The sequence below is a fragment of the Gymnogyps californianus genome, unplaced genomic scaffold (assembly GCF_018139145.2).
Source record: "Gymnogyps californianus isolate 813 unplaced genomic scaffold, ASM1813914v2 HiC_scaffold_146, whole genome shotgun sequence".
NCBI classification, from domain to species: Eukaryota; Metazoa; Chordata; class Aves; order Accipitriformes; family Cathartidae; genus Gymnogyps; species Gymnogyps californianus.
Window position 1 is genome coordinate 53,572 of NW_026114027.1, and position 16,280 is coordinate 69,851.

Consider the following 16,280-nt stretch of genomic DNA (forward strand, 5'->3'; position numbering starts at 1 on the left):
TGCCTTATCTTTTGTTCTGGGTGGTCTTTTTTTGGCGAGTCCTTTTTTCGCTTGTTGGTCTTTCTGGAGTTTGGATAGGGGCCTTTGGTTTTTGTACGATGTGTCTTCTGTTTGTTTTCTTGCTGTTCTGGTGGTTTGTGTTGTGTTTTCTGCCTTGTAACCACCATTTGTGGTCTAATATGTGTGACTGGGCCGGGCAGTGTCACTTCTGTTGCGATCCAGCTCATTTCCACTGAGTCAGTAGGTAGGTAGGTAGGTATGGCGAGCAGGAGCAGAGATTCCCCTGCAGCCCGTGGTGAGACAGCAGGCTGTCTCCCTGCAGCCCATGGAGGTTAATGGTGGAGCAGAGATTGCCCTGCAGCCCCGTGGAGGACCCCACGCTGCAGCAGGTGGCTGGGTCCGAAGAAGGCCGTGACTCCGTGGGAAAGCCCACGCTGGAGCAGTTCATGGAGGACTGCAGCCCGTGCACAGGACTTGCGTTGGAGAAGCTCGTGGAGGGCTGACCCCCGTGAGAGGGACCCCACGGTGGAGGAGGGGAAGAGTGTGAGGAGTCCTCCCCCTGAGGAGGAAGGAGCGGCAGAAGCAAGTGTGATGTACTCCCTCATCAGCCTTTGTGTCATTTTCCTCTGCAGGGTGTCGTGGTGGCGGGACTCGGGACCTTCGCTATGGTCCAAAAGCATCTCTTCGGCACACGGGAGGTGTTTGTGGTGCGCAGACCCATCTTCCAGCTGGCCATCGACAAGTTCTGGCTGGAGGGGCTCGCGTGCCCCACAGAGATTATCCCTGGTGAGGAGAAGGCAGCGGCCACCCTCTGCTTCCCTGCTCTGCGTCCGGGCGGGGTGCGTGCTCCCTGCTCCTTGGAAAGGGCTGGGAGAAGCAGAGAATTGCCTCCAGAGGTCGGGGGACACCTGAGCTCCCCCAAAACAAACCACTCCCCAGGGCCCGTTTCTACAAACGACCTTTCCTGTGGCATTTTGTTGTACGAGTCTTGCACGGAAATTTGGCCTGCAGTGGCAGTGACGCTCTTCCTCCTCCTTGCAGACGACGTCAAGGTCGAGCCGCTGAACTTCCAGCAGCTCTCGCGAGCCAGCGGCTTCCCGCGGCGCATGGTGGAGAACTGCGTGCGGGAGACCATTCTGCTGTACTCCTTCCAGCTGAGGAACGGGAAGCGCTTCGCCTTCGCCTTCCAGGACATCGGCATCCTGGCCTGCAAAGGCAACTTCCTCTGCATGCAGTTCTATTCCCACTGCATCACAGGGCTGGAGAGCACTGCCAGCCCAATTGCGCTGCTTCACAGCGTAAGTCCCTCAGGTTTTGAGGGCTGTTCCGGCTTCTTTGGGAGTCCAACTGAAGGGTGAACAGCTGGGTCGCCGTTGGCCAGCCCGGACGTGGCAGGCCACTGACTCCTCCATTAGCAAAGAGCATTCATTTCTTCTGAGTCTCTGGGTCCTGGGCCGTGCAAAAAGCCCGGCAGTGTTATTGCGCACTCTCAGTGCTTGCTGTGCAGCTTCTCCACAGCAGAGCAGAGCAGAGCAGAGCAGAGCAGAGCAGAGCAGAGCAAGGGCTGATGCTCACGGAGGAGGATTTTCAAGAGGGGTTTGGAGAGGTGGCTTTCTTTTGGAGCGGGAGACAGGTCTGGTTCCTTTGGGAGCCACGAGAAAAGTGCCCTGGCAACCTGCTAACAGATCTGCGTCGCTTTGCAGAGGCTGTGGATGCCAGATCCGGCTGTCTCCGGTGGAGCGACCACCGCTCGGGGGTGCAGGCAATTCCTGGCAACGCGTTCCCGAGGTGAGTGGGGTTCCTCTGCAGCCCTCGGCTGACCGAGCGGGCGGCTTCCCAGCTCCGGCTCAGACGTGCACTGCCGGGGCTTGATGCGCAGCATCGCATCAGGGATTAATCCTGAAGTGACAGGTCCCTGGTTAATTAATGCTGCGTTTGGGCTACGCGTGTCTCTGCCTGGAGTGAGCGGGCATCGTGATCGTGTTTCTCATGGCCGGCCGGCCGGCCGTATTTCCCGTCAGAGAGAGCAGAATGCAGACGGAGAGGAATTTTGGCTCCATTTTATGGTTTTGGGGGGAGATTGCCAAAAACCCCATGCATGGACACCAAGGAAAAGGGATGCAAGGCCCTGGGCGAGAGGGTGGAGGAGCAGTGCTGGGAAGCTGCAGGGGGCAGGGGGTCGCCCTTCTTCAAGCCCCCACTGCCATTTGTGTTCCAGGCTCCAGCTGACCGTGAGCAGCAAAGCGAAGGCCAAGGCTTCCTCCCCCAGCTCCACCCGGCACCAGAAGGCTGCGGAGAAGCGCAGGATCAGCAGAGGTACGGGAACGGGTCCCTGCTGTCCGGGGGCCCTGCCCCACGCTGGGGGACCGTGGCCTGGTTAAAAAGCGCTCCCCACAGGGCTGCTCTGAAGAGCTTCCTCCTTTCCCAGTTCCAGAGGGGGATCCTGGCAAGCTGCTGAAGCGGCGGGAGGGGCTTCCCCTGCCTGTGCTGCCCAGCTGGGGGTCAAGACAGCAAGACGTGGAGAAGAAGCCCTCTCACATGTGAGACCCGTGAGGGAAGGGATGAAGGGGACCCTGGCACCCATGCAGAGGGGACGTCCCCTTTGGAGATGCCGGCCGTAGGGACTGTGAAGCGTTCCTGACAGTTCTTCTGCCAGCCTGGGGAGCTTTGATACCCGATGAGAGAGTTTCTTGCAGGCTCTTCTTTCCTGTGAAATCCCATCTTTGTGGCAGGAACAAAGAAGAGCATAGGGATGGGGAAATGGCAGGCTTCCTCCCTTTCCGGATCGCTTTCTCCTACTTCACACTGCGACCCCAGCAACAATCTGTTTTCCGTCCATAAACACGCTGTGTTTGGGACCACGGAGGAGAAGCTGATGTAAAGCCCCGTCGGGGCGTGACGGTGTCTCTGGGAACTCGTCACTGCACAGACACTGCTCCTCTCCTCGTTCTGCCAAGAGGGGCTGGACGTGGGCATCCCGAGCGTTAGCGAGGGCCCGTCGTGCCACAGCCGAGTGTGCTGGCCTGGGGCAGTCGTGGTTGGCGTGAGCACCGCTGGTCCAACACACCTGTTCTCCGCAGGACCGCCGTCCGCCGCAGGGACAGGCGCAGCTGGTGGGCGCGGGGTGGAGACCAAACTCCCCTGCGCTCATGCCGACTCCTCCTGGTGTCTCTTTGCAGCGTGTACCCCCTGCGTCCAGGCAGCTCCCGCAGGAAGAAGGAGGCAGGCAGGCAGGAGCCAGCGCCTCCAGCCAGGCCCACCTCAGCACTCCCATCCTCTGAAGCCTGCAAGAGAGCGCTGCAGGTACGTGCTCTGCCTGGCTGGGATCCCTGTGCTGTCTGAGACTCTGCAAAAGCCTCTTTGTGTGGAGAGCGATGCTGAAAAGATCCCTCGGCGTGCGTTCGTTCTAACCTGTCTGTTACCTCCTTCAGCTCTTCTTCACGAGAGAGAAGGTGCTGCACACCCTTCCCGTCTGTCATTGCCCCTGGCTTGCCGTGAAACACTTTGTTCTGGCCAGGGGCTATGGGCAATGTACAAATCCTTTCCAGGTCATTGACAGTTGAGGTCTTTGGCTGCTCAACGGTGATTGCCATGAGTTGAGGAGCTGGGATGACGCCAGGGCCCCTGGTCTGGGAGGGGCAAAGGCTGCTGACCGACCGGCGAGGGGCAGGAGCGGGGCTCAGACCCGAAGGAAGCCCCGCCAGGAGCTGAGGCTAATCCTGCCTGCTGTCACGTTTCTGTGCTCCGCAGGGGGTCTGGGAGCTGTCTGAGCAGTGGGACGAGGCGGAGCACCTACGGTCCAGCTACAGGGACCGGGTACAGAAAGCACAGGCAGAATGGGCCGCGTGGGAAGCCTGGTCGGCGGGGGAGCACCCGCAGCCGCCCAAGGTACGGGCAGCGATTGACGCCGCCGGGAGCCGCAGCCACCCTCTCCATTGGGCACTGCGGACAGCGGGTCTCCAGGGGGTGGGAGCAGGACTGACACCAGCTGAGGGCAGGGGTTTGCCTGCTCCCCCCCGGGGGGGAGAGGTTGGCAGCAGGACCCGAGGGGCAAAAGCAGCCGTCAGCCGTGACGAGGGCAGGGGTCCAGCGCCCCTGCCTTGTGCTGCCTGCTACAGGGCCCACGCTGCCCCGTTAGGCAGCAGGCTCGAGGCCTCTCTGCTCCTGCTGACGACAGCGCCTATTGGTTTGGCTTTACTCTGCAAGAAAACCATAAAGCAATTAAATGGTTAACCTCGGGGAACACCCAACTGTAGAACTGCTAACTAGCACTCTGACTCTTCTGAATCACACCCAGCTAGCACCAAATCACAATTTTATACCCCTTCCCCACTACTTATTCCTGGGTGCAATTCTCTCCACCTGCTCCAGCAAGCCTTTCAGGCGCAGACCTGATGGAGGGTCCGGTGGGTTGTCCAAGGGGGTCACCACAGGCTTGGGTCCACAGGACAGCCTCTCCACCGTCCACGGGCACCCACACTTCTGCCATCGGGAGACACCCCTTTTGGAAGACCCCCCAAGACATTTTCGTTTCTTTTTATATCTTCCTCACCATTTTCTCTGTTTCCGCTCAACCTGTTCCCCACCTTTGTCCCTCCCTTTCTACACCCAAAAGAGCAACCTAAGCCTAATTGCCGTTTCCTCAGCAGTCCCAATCCTCTTCCAGTAGAATCAGCGTGCAGGTGCTGGGGAACCACTGTTCTCGTCGCCTGCCAAAGGGCATTTTGTGGTTTTCTTGCATAATCCTTGTCCTCTGAGAAACGTCTGAGCCTGGGGGAAGACCCTTCCCGTACTCAGAGGGATCTGCTTCTGGCCACCATTAGAGAAAGAAAAGTATACCACAGGCAGCAGGGGACGTCTGTTCAGAGCTTATTTGAAAGCAGTCACCGCTACGCCGGCGATGTCTTTGTCCTGCCTCTGCGGTGGTTTTTGGTGGTGGCTGGAACAGGCCGAGAACAAGCAGCAAAGGGGCTCCTTGTCAGGAGAGGGCAGGGTGCTGGTGAGTGCCCCGTGCTGGGCTGTCGGGTGCTGGAGAGGCAGCCGGAGGCCGTGAGCGCTGGTGCTCGGGGGAAAGGGGGAGGCGAGGCGGCTTCTTGGATCATGTCGTCTCCCTGGTAAACCCAGTGGAGATCATGTCGTCTGCCCTGGTGAACCTGGTGGAGACGGCGTGGTCTGCTCCGGTGAACCTGGTGCAGACGGCGTAGTCTGCTCTGGTGAACCTGGTGGAGAGCTCCTTGGCAGTTCCTGCCCTGCCAGCGGCGCTTCCCTCCTCCTCGCTTATGGTGCCGTCAGCGGTGTCAGAGGGGAACTGGAGGGTCAGCTGGGAGCTGCAGCCAGCCCCTGGTCCTACCCTGACAATTCCCTGTGGGCACGTGGTGGTGAGTCTCCGGGCCCCCACGTCCTGCCGCAGGCTCCTTCCACGAGGTCCCCTGGGAACAGCACCCCTGCTTCCCATCTGGTTTGCTGAGAGCGTCTTGTCCTTGGCAGGAGCTCGGCACTAGCGGCCTGTGGGCTCCCCACCCTCCAGCCCAGCCCAGGAGCAAGGAGGACAAGAAGAGGCGGAGGAAGGCTGAAAACCCTCTCCCAGAAGAGGAGAAGGCATCGGCAGCCCAGCTGAAAAGGCTCCAGCCTGAGTATGTGCGCGCCGTCGCGTAGCCGTGACCCCGCAGAGGTGTCCAGGACCCCGGTCCCTGCGTCCTGGGGTGGCGTAGGACACCCTCTGATGTCTCCTAACACGGGAATGGCCTGGGTCACCCCCACAGCCAAGGCCCAAACCTCACCGCAGGGTCAAAGGGTGGGTGGACGGGGGACCGGGTGGGCACAGGGGCTGGAGGCAGGGAGAGGCAGAAGGGTCTTCCGCAGAGGCTGAGGGATGACATTTCCCTGTTGTTGCAGCAACCTTTCCCCACGAGCTGCCCAGGTCCTGAAAAGGCTGGAGCCGCATCAGGCACGGCAGGACATATTCAAGCGTGTGGCTGAGATCAACAGGCGGAAGCTGGAGCAGCAGAGGCAGCTCCCCTGGTAACTATCTCCAAAAAGGGATGGTGCTTCCCCCCGCTGCAGGGCCCATCCCTCCACTGAGGGCAGCCCTGGGGGAAAGAGGGCATTTCTCTGACACCCCTTGTGAGACAGAAGCAGGTTTTGGAGGGTGGCTTTGGGCTGGAGCTCCCTGACATCCAAGGGCTCTGGCTGGGCACCCAGATTGGCTTTCCGTGTGGGACGTGGCTGAAGACAGAGGGACCCCTCTGATGGCTGGCTGCCCTCTTCCCAAGCCGGAGAGTCTGTCCTTCCCTTGCAAAGTCCTGGCCCCCGAGACGCCTTGCCCTGAGCGGGGATACCTGTTGGGGACACCCAAGGTCTCGGCTCCACCTGACTCAGCCCCAGCCTGACCAGCTGCACCTGGGACCTTCTCCTGGGCTTGGGCACAAGGGGCCTCTCCCACTTCACAGCCACCCTGAGGCTTCATCCCAAGCAGATCCCATCACAGGTGGCCTGAGCTAAGCCTGCAGGCTTTCTCTCTCTTCTCCCTGCCCACCCATCCCACCCCACCCCATCCCATCCCACCCCACCCCATCCCATCCCATCCTTTTCTGTCTTCCTCCCTAGCGCTCGATGCTCGTCCTGCAACAGAGGGGAAGGTGCCAGGAGCAGCGGCTGCAGCAGCGGAGCTGCGAGCAAAGGGGCTGGGAGGCTTCCCAGCTGCCAAAATCCACCTAAAAATGCAAAATAAAGAGCAGTTCCCAGCTGGAGGTGCCGGCCTGTGCCTGGCGGTGGGTCTGTCTGCAGGGGTTATACAAACCCCACGTGGGATCCCAGAATGGCTCACAGAGGCAGGAGGGAATAAAGGCCCCCGCACCCCGTGGCGCCAACATGTGCACCCCCACTCCTGGGCACCCCAGCACACCGTCCACACCGCACGTGTGCAGCGTCCCGAATTCCCCACTCATCACCCCGCGCCCCCTCCATAGTCCTGCTCATGTCCTGGCAGCGACCCTGCTCACCCCCAGTGTCCCCATGAGCCCCTGTGCTCTCCCCCCACGGCCCTGCCTAGGCCCTGTCCCAGTGTGGTGGGACACCGGGGGCAAAGCCCGGCGTGGTGGTGGGGCCAGGGCTGTCCCGGCTGTTCCTTGCACCAGCCCGAGGTGGTCACGCCATGGTGGGAGGGGTGGCTGGGATCCCCATGGGCAATGGGAGGGCAGGGCAAGGCCCCCGGACCCCTTGGGGAGACCCCTCCTCCGGGGTCTGTCCCGGCACGACTCCGTTGTCCCCAGCCCAGTGAAATCCCGCGCCACCTGGACAATGCAGACACCTTCATTTTGAAGATGCAAGCCTCGGTTTTTGGCCTGAAAGAATCATTTTTAAAGGCCCAAAGCCTCCATTTGAGGGTCCAGATAGTCATTTTTAAGGTACAAAACCTCATTTTTAGGGTTCAAAGCCTCATTTAGAAGTTCCAAAGCCTGCTTTTAGGGTTCAAAGACTCATTTTAAGGGCCCAAAGCATCATTTTTAAGGCCCAAAGTCTCATTTTGAAGGTCCAAATACGTATTTGAAGGGCCTAAAGCCTCTGGTTTAGAGTCAAAAGCCTCATTTATAGGGTCCAAACCCTCTTTTACAACCCACAGCCTTTTTTTAGGGCCCACAGCTTCATTTTTAGGGTCTAAACTCTCGCTTTTAGGGCCATAAGCCTCTTTCGTCCTTTCCAAAGCCTCATTCTGGGCTTCCAAAGCCTCATTTGAGGCTCCAAAGCCTCAGTTTTATAGTCCAAACCCTGCGGTTTAGGGCCCAAAGCCGCCTTTTTACTTCCCAAAGTCTTGTTTTTGTGTTCCTCGTTTGAGGCCAAAGCCTCATTTTAAGTTCCAAAGCCTCAGTCTTCAAGCCCAAAGCCACAGTTTTTGGATACAAAGCCTCTGTTTTAGGGATCAAAGCTGCATTTTTAGGTTTGAAAGCTTCATGTTTAGGGCTCAAAGCCTTTTCTAAGGGACTAAAGCCTCATTTTTCCTTTCCAAAGTCTTATTTTTGGCTTCCAAAGCCTCATTTGAGGCTCCAAAGCTTCATTTTTATGGTCTAAACACTCTGTTTTAGGGCCCAAAGCTGCCTCTTTAGTTTCTGAGGCCTACTTTTAGGCTCCAAACCCTCATTTTAGGGCCCGAAGCCGCATCTTTAGTTTCTGAGGCCCAATTTTAGGCTCCAAACCCTCATTTTGGGGTCCAAAGCTGCATTTTTAGGGCCTAAACCCTCAGTTTTGGGGCTCGAGGCTTCATTTTTATGTCCCAAAGCCTCATTTGTAGTGTCCAAAGGTTAGATTCTACCATCTAATGCCTCAGTTTTATGGTCCATTCCCTCCGTTTTTTGACACAACCGCTGCATTTTGAGGGTCCAAATGGTGAGTTTTAGGGTCCAAATCCCTCTCTTAGGGTAGAAAGGCTCATGGTTAGGGTCTAAAGACTCATTTTAGTTTCCAAATGCTCTTTTTTAGAGCACTAAGCATCATTTCAGTGTCCAGATCCTCAGTTTTAAGATCCAGCCCCTCATTTCTAGGGCCCAAAGCCTCATCTTAGGATCCAAAGCCGCATTTGTAGGGTCTTAAGCCTCATTTTAGGGTCTTAAGCTTCATTTTTCAGGTCCAAAGCCTCATTCTTAGGGTCCAACCCCTAATTTTAGGGTCCCAGTCCTAATTTTGAGCAACCATCCAAGTACTCATTTTTTAAGGCACAAACCCTCCGTTTAGGGTCCAAACCTCTCTTTTGGGGCTCCAAGCCTCATTGTGAGGGTCCAAACCCTCGTTTTTAGGGTCCAAACCCTCTTTTCCCTCTGCTTTAGGGCCCAAAGCCTCATTTTTAGCATCCAAAGCTTCCTTTAAAAAGTGTCAAGCCCCATTTAGGGTACAAATCCACAGTGATCGGTTCCAAAGCCTCATCTGAAAGCCCTAACGCTTCATTTTTAGGGTCCAAAGACACATTTATAGGGTCTGAAGCCTCATTTCCAGGTCCAAAGCCTCATTTATATGGTCCGGAGCCTCAGTTTAGGGACCAAAATCTCCTTGTAGGGTCCAAAGCGTCCTTTTTGGGTTCAAAGCCTAATTTATACTTTCAAACCAAAATTTTAAGCGTCCAAATAATCATTTTACGGATCCAAAGCCTCACTTTCAGGAACAGTGCCTCATTTTTCTGTTTCCAAAACCTCATGTGTTTCCAAAGCCTCATTTTCAGGGCCCAAAGCCTCAATTGTAGGGATTAAAGTCTCATTTTTAGCATTCAAAGCCTCATTTGTTGCGTCCAAAGCAGCATTTTGGGGGCCAAAGCTTCGTTTTTGTTTTCAAACCCCCCGTTTTAGGGCCCACAGTTTCATTTTCAGGGCTGAGAGCGCCATTTTTCGGTCCCAAACCCCCTTTCATAGAGCCTCCTCAGCCCTTTGTTTAGAGGCCAAAGCTTCATTTTCAGGTTGCACAGCAGCATTTTTGGCTTCCAAAACCTACTTTTTAAGGCCCAAGCCTTTGTTCTCATGGTCCAAAGCAGCATTATTAGTTTCCAAAGCCTCACTTCAGGGCCCAAAGCCTCAATTGTAGGGTCCAGAGCGTCACTTCAGGGCCCAAAGCCTCACCGTTCCTCTCCAAAGCCTCATTTTAGAGCCCCAGCCCCACGGGGCAGACTGTCGCTGGAGGTGCCCTTTAACAAGGGAGAGAGGCAGGGAACGGTTTGAGTCTGATTGTCCGTTATTCGGCCGCTGTCCTCCTCCTTCATCTGGAAGTGCCAGAGGGTGACAGTCCCCAGGGAGCGGAGCTGCGGGGCAGAGACTGCAGCTCCCAGCATGCCACGGATCCAAAGCCTCATTTTTAGGGAACAAAGCCTCATTTTAAGGTCCAAAGCCTTCTTTTTAGGGTCTAACCCCTCATTTATAGAGGCAAAAGCTGCATTTATTGGGTCTGAAGCTGCATTTTGAGGGTCCAAACCATCCTTTATCGGGTCAAAACCCCTCTTCTTACGGCCCAAAGCCTTTTTTTTACTGTCCAAAGCTACGTTTATAGGGTTCAAAGCCTCATTTTTACTTTCCAAAGCCATTTTGTGTTTCAAAGCCTCATTTTTAGGGCCCAAACACTCTGTTTTAGGGCCCAAAGCTGCCTCTTTAGTTTCTGAGGCCTACTTTTAGGCTCCAAACCCTCATTTTAGGGCCCGAAGCCGCATCTTTAGTTTCTGAGGCCCAATTTTAGGCTCCAAACCCTCATTTTGGGGTCCAAAGCTGCATTTTTAGGGCCTAAACCCTCAGTTTTGGGGCTCGAGGCTTCATTTTTATGTCCCAAAGCCTCATTTGTAGTGTCCAAAGGTTAGATTCTACCATCTAATGCCTCAGTTTTATGGTCCATTCCCTCCGTTTTTTGACACACCGCTGCATTTTGAGGGTCCAAATGGTGAGTTTTAGGGTCCAAATCCCTCTCTTAGGGTAGAAAGGCTCATGGTTAGGGTCTAAAGACTCATTTTAGTTTCCAAATGCTCTTTTTTAGAGCACTAAGCATCATTTCAGTGTCCAGATCCTCAGTTTTAAGATCCAGCCCCTCATTTCTAGGGCCCAAAGCCTCATCTTAGGATCCAAAGCCGCATTTGTAGGGTCTTAAGCCTCATTTTAGGGTCTTAAGCTTCATTTTTCAGGTCCAAAGCCTCATTCTTAGGGTCCAACCCCCTAATTTTAGGGTCCCAGTCCTAATTTTGAGCAACCATCCGGTTGGTAATCTGCTGCTGTGCGGTGCATATACACCCTCGTAGCACAAACTAGTTTTTTCTATCATTCTGCATCCACTAGGTGACGATTATAATCTCTTGTCAAGAGTAACCGATCATCTGCTTATAAGATAAGTGACAGTATCACATTTGTGACAGCAAATAGCCCTGTCCTGGCCCTCCTTATTGCTTGGAGATGGGCCTGTTTGCAGGGAGATGTAATTTGAAATGGTAGACACCCACTGAAATGGTCGACACCAGCTTCAGAACAGGAGTGGACACCTGGTGCGTGGTGGAAACGGTGGCAAGCGTTGTTTACTTCTTCATTTCTAAGCCCTGCAGTTGAGTTCCTCCTTAAGGATGGCAATTTCAGTCACGCAATAAATGCAGAACAAGGCTCTTGTTCTAGAGGTGCAGCAAGGTCAGTAAGGGACCCAGCCGAGGAGTCTGTCCGGCTGCCTGGGCTGTCTTTCCCCAGCTGATGGCAGGGTCGTGGCCTTTGACAGATGCGGAGTTGTTGTCGTTGGAAGTCAATACCTGTTCTGCTCAAATTGTGAGGAGCAGCCAGCCTGCCTCTGTTACCATCCCAGGTGGAGCAGGTCTTTGCAGCCGAGCAGCAGCGCTGTAAATCCAGCTCCACCTCCTGCCCGGTCTGTCTGGCCGCGGTCAGGTCTGGGACAGGAGCCTCACTTCACGTTTGGGGGGGTTTGGGCAGCTGGGTGCAGGCTTTCTGTCCTTGCTTTGGGTGAGACGTGACATGCAGGAGGTTTGTGCCACTCTGTTTTAATGTCTTGGCGGCTGCACCCCCACGAGCCAGCCCCGGTCGAGAGCAAACAAGGAGTCCTCCAATGACACAAGCTGATGTCATAGTGGGATGCAGTGCGTCACAGGGAGGTGTCCCTGGTGCCGCGGCGGTGCCGGGACTTCCTAGCGAGGCCTGGGCACTGCTGAGCACTGCTCGGGTGCTCCCCACCGCTGCCCTTGGGAGCTGCTCCACGAGGCTGTGTGGGGGACCCTCGCTGAGGGGCAGACGAGCAGGGTCTTGTCGGAGAGGAGTTTGGGGCGAGGGGCAGGCAAACGCGTCCCTTCTCCTGAGCAAGCGCAATGGAGGGCTGCTGCACTGTGGCCATCAGCTCGGACCTGAGCTTCTTGTTCCCCACGCTCCTGCAGCTCTCCACTGAGGGTGAGGGTTTGGGGAGCTCCTTCCCGAGGGGTCACACCGGGGCTGTCTGCTCTCGAGAGCTGCAGCTGCTGGGCTGTGGCTGGGGGGGTGGCGGGACAGGGCTGGGGGCTGCTGCAAGAGCCCTTCCTGAGGGTCTCACTGGGCTCGGGGAACAATGCGGCCGCCAGGACTCATGGGTCCTGGTGCTGGGGCTGCCCCGAGTCCCAAGGCTCCTTGGGCAGGGCTCGTTCCCCTCGCAGAGGGGCCGTCCAGGGCCAGCTTTTCCTGGGAGCTGTTGCCTCTGTGGGATCTGGCTCTGGGGAAAAGGGGTCCTGCATCCCGGGGGCTGGGGTGTCCTGCCGTCCCACAGGGCTCTCGGGAGCCGGCTGGAAACCGGCCCTTCACCTCGTACCAGTCTCCTTCGGGAGAAGCCCTGTTCCCTCCCACGGGATCCTCTGGTGCCGCCAGGCTGGCAGAGCCTGTCCTGGGCTTGGGGAGCCGTGCCTTTCTGGGGGTCAGGTGGCCATAGCCCTGGTCCCGAGCCCTTCCCGCATCCCCGTCTCTGCTCCAGCCTGGCCCCGGGAGCAGAGTCAGGCCGGCAGTGTGACATGGGGGCAGAGCCCAGAACCCCAGCCACAGCGGTGATTTTCTGGGCTGTTTGTGGACGCTGGCATCTGTCACCCTGGGCAAGGAGCTTGCCGAGGGGCTGTGAGCCTGACACCTCTTTCCCTTGCTTTCCAGAGATCGTGGCTATCTGGGGTGCTGTGTCCAATTACATCCTGGGACAGCTGAAGCTGGACAAGGTGTGCTGGCATCCTGGTCTCCTTCGCCCCGCAGGGCTTCAGTCCTCCTGAGAGCCTCGGCCTGGGGAGTGATCCCTCCCTGAGCACCACGGCAGCACACTGAGAGCACCCCGTGTGCCCAGAGCAGCTTCTTGGCCAACTGGGAGAGAAACAACGTCCAGATCCAGTCCGAGAAAGCGTTGGCACACCCTTGGTCTTCACCCTTCCCTGTGGTCGGGGTGGGGAGACCAAGCAGAGGGACGCAGGATTATCCTGGGTCCACGCCGAGGATAATCCCTGGGAATCAGTCCAAGGGATGATCCCTGTGTTGAAAACCCGGGATCTTCTCTAGCCAAGGGATGTTCCGCAAATACGTTGAGGATGGTGAAGAAAAACCGGAGAACGTCTCTTTTCCAAAGCTTCCCAAAGTGCCCCACCTTTCCCCCTTGCCCCTGGGGGTGGGGAGGGCACGGAGCAGTGTCCCCAGCTGTGACAGCCATCACTTTCCCATCTCTGCAGTAGTCCCTCATCAGCCTTTGTGTCATTTTCCTCTGCAGGGTGTCGTGGTGGCGGGACTCGGGACCTTCGCTATGGTCCAAAAGCATCTCTTCGGCACACGGGAGGTGTTTGTGGTGCGCAGACCCATCTTCCAGCTGGCCATCGACAAGTTCTGGCTGGAGGGGCTCGCGTGCCCCACAGAGATTATCCCTGGTGAGGAGAAGGCAGCGGCCACCCTCTGCTTCCCTGCTCTGCGTCCGGGCGGGGTGCGTGCTCCCTGCTCCTTGGAAAGGGCTGGGAGAAGCAGAGAATTGCCTCCAGAGGTCGGGGGACACCTGAGCTCCCCCAAAACAAACCACTCCCCAGGGCCCGTTTCTACAAACGACCTTTCCTGTGGCATTTTGTTGTACGAGTCTTGCACGGAAATTTGGCCTGCAGTGGCAGTGACGCTCTTCCTCCTCCTTGCAGACGACGTCAAGGTCGAGCCGCTGAACTTCCAGCAGCTCTCGCGAGCCAGCGGCTTCCCGCGGCGCATGGTGGAGAACTGCGTGCGGGAGACCATTCTGCTGTACTCCTTCCAGCTGAGGAACGGGAAGCGCTTCGCCTTCGCCTTCCAGGACATCGGCATCCTGGCCTGCAAAGGCAACTTCCTCTGCATGCAGTTCTATTCCCACTGCATCACAGGGCTGGAGAGCACTGCCAGCCCAATTGCGCTGCTTCACAGCGTAAGTCCCTCAGGTTTTGAGGGCTGTTCCGGCTTCTTTGGGAGTCCAACTGAAGGGTGAACAGCTGGGTCGCCGTTGGCCAGCCCGGACGTGGCAGGCCACTGACTCCTCCATTAGCAAAGAGCATTCATTTCTTCTGAGTCTCTGGGTCCTGGGCCGTGCAAAAAGCCCGGCAGTGTTATTGCGCACTCTCAGTGCTTGCTGTGCAGCTTCTCCACAGCAGAGCAGAGCAGAGCAGAGCAGAGCAGAGCAGAGCAGAGCAAGGGCTGATGCTCACGGAGGAGGATTTTCAAGAGGGGTTTGGAGAGGTGGCTTTCTTTTGGAGCGGGAGACAGGTCTGGTTCCTTTGGGAGCCACGAGAAAAGTGCCCTGGCAACCTGCTAACAGATCTGCGTCGCTTTGCAGAGGCTGTGGATGCCAGATCCGGCTGTCTCCGGTGGAGCGACCACCGCTCGGGGGGTGCAGGCGATTCCTGGCAACGCGTTCCCGAGGTGAGTGGGGTTCCTCTGCAGCCCTCGGCTGACCGAGCGGGCGGCTTCCCAGCTCCGGCTCAGACGTGCACTGCCGGGGCTTGATGCGCAGCATCGCATCAGGGATTAATCCCGAAGTGACAGGTCCCTGGTTAATTAATGCTGCGTTTGGGCTACGCGTGTCTCTGCCTGGAGTGAGCGGGCATCGTGATCGTGTTTCTCATGGCCGGCCGGCTGGCCGTATTTCCCGTCAGAGAGAGCAGAATGCAGACGGAGAGGAATTTTGGCTCCATTTTATGGTTTTGGGGGGAGATTGCCAAAAACCCCATGCATGGACACCAAGGAAAAGGGATGCAAGGCCCTGAGCGAGAGGGTGGAGGAGCAGTGCTGGGAAGCTGCAGGGGGCAGGGGGTCGCCCTTCTTCAAGCCCCCACTGCCATTTGTGTTCCAGGCTCCAGCTGACCGTGAGCAGCAAAGCGAAGGCCAAGGCTTCCTCCCCCAGCTCCACCCGGCACCAGAAGGCTGCGGAGAAGCGCAGGATCAGCAGAGGTACGGGAACGGGTCCCTGCTGTCCGGGGGCCCTGCCCCACGCTGGGGGACCGTGGCCTGGTTAAAAAGCGCTCCCCACAGGGCTGCTCTGAAGAGCTTCCTCCTTTCCCAGTTCCAGAGGGGGATCCTGGCAAGCTGCTGAAGCGGCGGGAGGGGCTTCCCCTGCCTGTGCTGCCCAGCTGGGGGTCAAGACAGCAAGACGTGGAGAAGAAGCCCTCTCACATGTGAGACCCGTGAGGGAAGGGATGAAGGGGACCCTGGCACCCATGCAGAGGGGACGTCCCCTTTGGAGATGCCGGCCGTAGGGACTGTGAAGCGTTCCTGACAGTTCTTCTGCCAGCCTGGGGAGCTTTGATACCCGATGAGAGAGTTTCTTGCAGGCTCTTCTTTCCTGTGAAATCCCATCTTTGTGGCAGGAACAAAGAAGAGCATAGGGATGGGGAAATGGCAGGCTTCCTCCCTTTCCGGATCGCTTTCTCCTACTTCACACTGCGACCCCAGCAACAATCTGTTTTCCGTCCATAAACACGCTGTGTTTGGGACCACGGAGGAGAAGCTGATGTAAAGCCCCGTCGGGGCGTGACGGTGTCTCTGGGAACTCGTCACTGCACAGACACTGCTCCTCTCCTCGTTCTGCCAAGAGGGGCTGGACGTGGGCATCCCGAGCGTTAGCGAGGGCCCGTCGTGCCACAGCCGAGTGTGCTGGCCTGGGGCAGTCGTGGTTGGCGTGAGCACCGCTGGTCCAACACACCTGTTCTCCGCAGGACCGCCGTCCGCCGCAGGGACAGGCGCAGCTGGTGGGCGCGGGGTGGAGACCAAACTCCCCTGCGCTCATGCCGACTCCTCCTGGTGTCTCTTTGCAGCGTGTACCCCCTGCGTCCAGGCAGCTCCCGCAGGAAGAAGGAGGCAGGCAGGCAGGAGCCAGCGCCTCCAGCCAGGCCCACCTCAGCACTCCCATCCTCTGAAGCCTGCAAGAGAGCGCTGCAGGTACGTGCTCTGCCTGGCTGGGATCCCTGTGCTGTCTGAGACTCTGCAAAAGCCTCTTTGTGTGGAGAGCGATGCTGAAAAGATCCCTCGGCGTGCGTTCGTTCTAACCTGTCTGTTACCTCCTTCAGCTCTTCTTCACGAGAGAGAAGGTGCTGCACACCCTTCCCGTCTGTCATTGCCCCTGGCTTGCCGTGAAACACTTTGTTCTGGCCAGGGGCTATGGGCAATGTACAAATCCTTTCCAGGTCATTGACAGTTGAGGTCTTTGGCTGCTCAACGGTGATTGCCATGAGTTGAGGAGCTGGGATGACGCCAGGGCCCCTGGTCTGGGAGGGGCAAAGGCTGCTGACCGACCGGCGAGGGGCAGGAGCGGGGCTCAGACGCGAAGGAAGCCCC

At 57.4% G+C, this 16,280-nt stretch overlaps 1 protein-coding gene across 1 annotated transcript; it reads left to right on the forward strand.

Moving 5' to 3' along the window:
• The first annotated feature begins 11,815 nt into the window (after positions 1 to 11,815).
• LOC127028047 (coiled-coil domain-containing protein 81-like) lies at positions 11,816 to 15,462 on the forward strand. The gene is made up of 7 exons (XM_050913871.1): positions 11,816 to 11,894; positions 12,615 to 12,676; positions 13,213 to 13,366; positions 13,622 to 13,878; positions 14,284 to 14,369; positions 14,800 to 14,897; positions 15,314 to 15,462. Exons 1-7 carry the CDS (start codon positions 11,816 to 11,818, stop codon positions 15,460 to 15,462), a joined length of 885 nt encoding a protein of 294 aa, XP_050769828.1.
• The last annotated feature ends 818 nt before the right edge of the window (positions 15,463 to 16,280 follow it).

Bases quoted from the DNA above. Each gene is read 5' to 3' on its own strand.
- LOC127028047 (XM_050913871.1), top strand. From the start codon at position 11,816: ATGGAGGGCTGCTGCACTGTGGCCATCAGCTCGGACCTGAGCTTCTTG. The intron at 11,895-12,614 runs GTGAGGGTTTGG...CTTGCTTTCCAG, and splicing joins CCTGCAGCTCTCCACTGAGG to AGATCGTGGCTATCTGGGGT. The intron at 14,370-14,799 runs GTGAGTGGGGTT...TTTGTGTTCCAG, and splicing joins CCTGGCAACGCGTTCCCGAG to GCTCCAGCTGACCGTGAGCA.